At 35.3% G+C, this 4679-nt stretch overlaps 1 protein-coding gene across 1 annotated transcript; it reads left to right on the top strand.

Annotated features, from left to right (window-relative positions):
• The first annotated feature begins 755 nt into the window (after positions 1–755).
• LOC134658641 (uncharacterized) lies at positions 756–1226 on the top strand. Its single transcript, XM_063514293.1, has one exon. The coding sequence runs from the start codon at positions 756–758 to the stop codon at positions 1224–1226; it is 471 nt and encodes a 156-aa protein (XP_063370363.1).
• The last annotated feature ends 3453 nt before the right edge of the window (positions 1227–4679 follow it).

The following is a 4679-nucleotide window of genomic DNA, read 5'->3' as shown; positions in this document are numbered from 1 at the left end:
GGGAATAAAAAAGGAGGGCGCTGGTGTGCCGGCGAGTGTACTTCTTGCTCGTAATTGTTTGTGTTTAAAAATAGTAAATTGCCTCAAAATGTCGCGAGAGCGACAATGAAGTGGAATTAAAATGTGTTTTACCAAATATATATATCAGTGGAACTCCAAACAACAAGATTAACTATATTTTCCTCTAGATACGTGAACAACGGACCTTGTCAGAAGTGAACATTAGTGGAGTAAATGCAAACGCAGTGTTTGCGCACAAAGCGATGAGTGTCATTGACAATTAAATCCAGTGAAAATAACTATAAACTACTTTAAATCAAGTGAATTTAGTGCAAAACTATCAAATATAACTTAACCTAAAAAACTTCAAAATAAAAATTTGACACTTTATTTTACATACCGTCGTTTCGTGAGATCTACTAGAAGATTGATGAACCTCTGCTACTCGTCAGGGATGGATGTAATAAAAAACATGCTAAAACAAATTCAAAAGGATATGGTGGAGCAGAAAGTAGAAAGGAATGAAATGCGAGAAAGCATAATAAATACAAATTAACGATAACATAAACGAAAAGTTCGATCACATCGAATCTAAATACAAAATTCTAGAAGAAAAATTAGAAAAACAAGAACGTATTATTCTAAACTTAGAAAGAGAGTCCAGAAAGAAGAATTTACTATTTTTTGGCATAGAGGAAAATGAAAATGATTATAAAACTTTAGAAAAACAAATTTTAAACACAATCAACACAACAATGAAGGTACAGTGCGACAGCGAAAATATAGACAGCTTAAGGAGACTGGGCAAAAGAACTGACAAATGCAGACCTGTTCTCGTCACCTTTACGACTGCGAAAAAGAAGATAGAGCTACTAAAACGAAAGAAAATGCTGGCGGCTACCGGGTACTATATTAACGAAGATTTTCCACAGCAGGTATTAAATAAACGTAAAGAATTACAAAAACAAGCAGAAGAAGAAAGAAAGAAAGGGAATTTTGCGATACTAAAATATGATAAATTGGTCATATTACCTGGTAACAGCAACAGTAAAATGTACACCCCGAAACCGAACAATAAAAGAACTTTATCCAACTCGCCAGAAATCACACCAACCTCTGACAACATAGGGAGCACGGGAAGGACAACCACTCAGCAAATTTCGAAAAAGAACAAATATGATATAAAACGCTTCCTGCATGATAGCACGTCCAACAAAGATCAATAGCAACCAACAGCATCCCCGTCTCTCTCAACAAAACAGAATGACAAGCAAGAACCCTCTATATCTCCCAGTACGGGTGGTCGCCGCGGGAGTATTAGACTAAAACCCTCCGTTGAAGCAGAAGTACACAAAAATAACAAAATATAAAATTATTAGATAAGGCACACGATGGAGGAGGCCTGTGTCCACAAATGGACATCTCAATAAATATTTCAGAACTAAATAAATCACACATAAATAAATACATCATTAATTAATTATTAAACTACTTATAAAATTAAATTATAAAAATGCATGTAACAATCGAAATATATAAGTGGCGAATATGTGGATACAATGCTGCAAATGGAGGTGTGAAAATAGTGTGTGTGAGTGATATTTGAGGCGGTTGCTGCATTTTCCATTCGAATTAATCCTTAATACTTACTTTTTTAGCTATGGAGTTATCCATGGGGGCATCGGGGAAGTATCCAGGGGTCGCTGATGAAGCATGTGCTACGGAGGGGAGCCAGTGTTTCATCTGAAATTGAAAAAAAAAAACACTATGTTACAGTGGACTATTGCGAATTCAATAAAGTTTTTACAGTAGGTATACATAGACTCTGTGCGGAAAGAGAAGAGTCGTGGAATGTAATATGGGGCCCAATACAATCCACGACTCTTCTCTTTCCGCACAGACTCTAGTTAAAAGTCCTTAACATGGATTATGGCAGGGGTTCCCAATCTTTATCAGTCCGCGGCGCATTTGCAAGTTTAAAATTTAATCTCGGCACCCTACCCTATCTAGGGAACTATATTGGAACCCCTGGATTATTTGAAGGAGTTGAAGAACCCACGTAAAGTCTATTTTTTTATTCGGTAGACTGAAATGACAGTTAATAGTATGAAATGACATTTCATGTTCATACTATTAACTGTCATTTCAGTCTACCGAATAAAAAAATAGACTTTAGCTTGCCGGTTTTCGCAAATAATTATGAAGTTATTGATAAGTTGAGTGGATCTCATTTATTATTTTTTTACAATGTTTTTGATTCATTGATTAATTTAAGTAAATAAAAAGGTACTTTATAATAAAGTCTATCAATTCAAAAAAATCCCGACATTTTCGTGTTCCGTCCCCATTCCTGACAAAAGGCCAAAATTCCTGACATGTCAGGAAAATTCCTGTCATCTGGTAACCCTACATTAGGTAGGTTTTGTTTTCCTGTTCTTACTGATATGTATTGTCACGTCACGTCTTGCTTAGGTACATAGAGTGATTAAATATATGTACCTATGAAATACGTTTGTGCTTTTAGTTCCCGTTTTATTCAACTCTCAGATATCTTTCAAAAACCTATCCATCAACCAATCGCGTTGTAGCGGTTTCACACCGCTGTACTGGCCCCTGTCATGCCTCATTTTTATTGCCCACAGTATTCACCGTAAAGCCAGTCATATGCTAGAGGGGCTTTTTAGTAAAAAGCCAAAAGTTTTTACCTATAACAGCTAGGTACGCTTTGACTGACTATTGGTATCTATTTAGACATTTTAGACTTAATTATGTTGCATGAAGGTTTACAATGATAGTTGATGTAGGTACATGTTAATGTTAGTAGGTTAGCTATCTATTCAATGGAAGGCCTTTAAAGAGTAGAGTGAGTAGGTACTTACAGCTTCCATAACCATAGTTTCTATATTCTTCTAAAACAACAAAATTTGGATCATTCTGGCAGTGCTTTTTATCATATATTTGGACTTATTTATCAACGTTTTTAAGTAAAGTTCGTGTTTTGTATATAAACGATATGTATAAAAAAAATCACGTTTGTTGTATGGGAGCCCCACTTAAATATTTATTTTATTCTGTTTTTATAGTTCGTTGTTTTAGCATTAGAAATATTGACGTGTTTTTTAATTGATTAACGCTTTTTAAAATCAGAAACTATTACTTATGAAAACAAAATCATGTAAATTAAATAATCGTATATCATTCATAATAGTTACATATTTGCCGCGACTTATTTTTCAAAAGTGTTTCTCAATAAAAATATACGACAAGATTGTTTGCCTTTACTAATGCTATAAAAAACGAACAATAGTAGCTTTGTTTGTAGCTTTCTAGTAGAGCCCGAAGGCTTATCCTATTGTCTATTGTTCAGTAAAACCGCACGTGCTACTTACCTGCAAAAAAGAGTCTTAATTATTCTATTTGGCACCTGAGCGCGGGCTAGTCGAACGCTCAAAAAACCAGTGTAGGTGCGCTCTCCGATAACGCGCCTTTGTTACGCATCTCGATGACACATTTTAGACTGGTTCTGTAGCGTTCGACTCGCCGGCACTCAGTAACCGAAGTACTGACGTGACCATACACATCGTAACAAAATATTTATCCATTAGTTCCTTTTGAATCTTATTGCAATTTCCATAGGAGTTGTAATTCAATTACCTGGGTAAAGTGAACGAGCGATTTTTTTATGCAGGTGGTTGTGTGGGTTTTACTTAACAATAGAGAATAGGATTAGCCGTCGGGCTCTATTAGAAAGCTACAAACTATATTTGTTGTTATGGCGGCAACAGAAATATCTACATCATCTGTGCACAGACGGACAGACAGACGGACAGTGGAGTCTTAGTAATAGGTAATAGGGTCCCGTTTTTAGGCTTTGGGTACGGAACCCTAAAAACTATTACCAACCAAAAGACGAAATTTAAAATTGAAAATCTACACTGAACTGCCGTTATCGGTGAAAATTTTTCATTGACACTAGTTTGTAGTTTATTGTTTAAATCCATAAATTACAAACAAGTGCCAACTTACCACAGTTGTTTCTAGTTATCTCGGTATAAGGAAAGTTGAAACAGACCGGAGCAGATCGGATGTTTTAAATAGTTTCAAGTAGAATATGGGGTTTCAGTTTTGGGTGGTAAATCGCTGGGTGAGAATACGTTTGTGCCATACGCCACTTACATTGGTTTACAGGAGAGCGAAAAGAAGCAAAAACAAATATATCTCGAAAAGTTTTACATTTAGGAAATATTGAACTTATTTATCATTTAGGCACATATGTTTACTATTTATAGTACTATACAAATATTGTGAATATAGTGGTAATCATGAAATAAAAGCACTTTTATTATTGCCATATCCGTTTTTGATGAGTAAATGTTAAAAAACGTACAATGTATGATATGAATATGACACAAAAGTTTTAGATATGTCACACTTTTGTGATAATTTTCTGTTGACAGAGTGTAATTATCCTATAGTAAAATGCGGGGTGCCCTATTGATATTCCGAGAAAAATTACGCCGATTTTTGTTTCGCCGACAACGATTCGCCGACGGGTTGTTTGGCAGAGTAACGATTGGCCGAATCTCATTACGCATAATAGTCGTTTGCGAGAGTAGTCAATAAGCAGAAGCATTGATACGCATATTTACTATTCGTAGAATAATCATTTAGTAACTGTC

Source organism: Cydia amplana, chromosome 23, assembly GCF_948474715.1.
Source record: "Cydia amplana chromosome 23, ilCydAmpl1.1, whole genome shotgun sequence".
Classification (NCBI taxonomy): domain Eukaryota; kingdom Metazoa; phylum Arthropoda; class Insecta; order Lepidoptera; family Tortricidae; genus Cydia; species Cydia amplana.
This window is presented reverse-complemented; position numbering and strand designations above follow the sequence as displayed.

Coding starts and splice junctions, on each gene's coding strand:
- LOC134658641 (XM_063514293.1), top strand. CDS start 756: ATGAAGGTACAGTGCGACAGCGAAAATATAGACAGCTTAAGGAGACTG.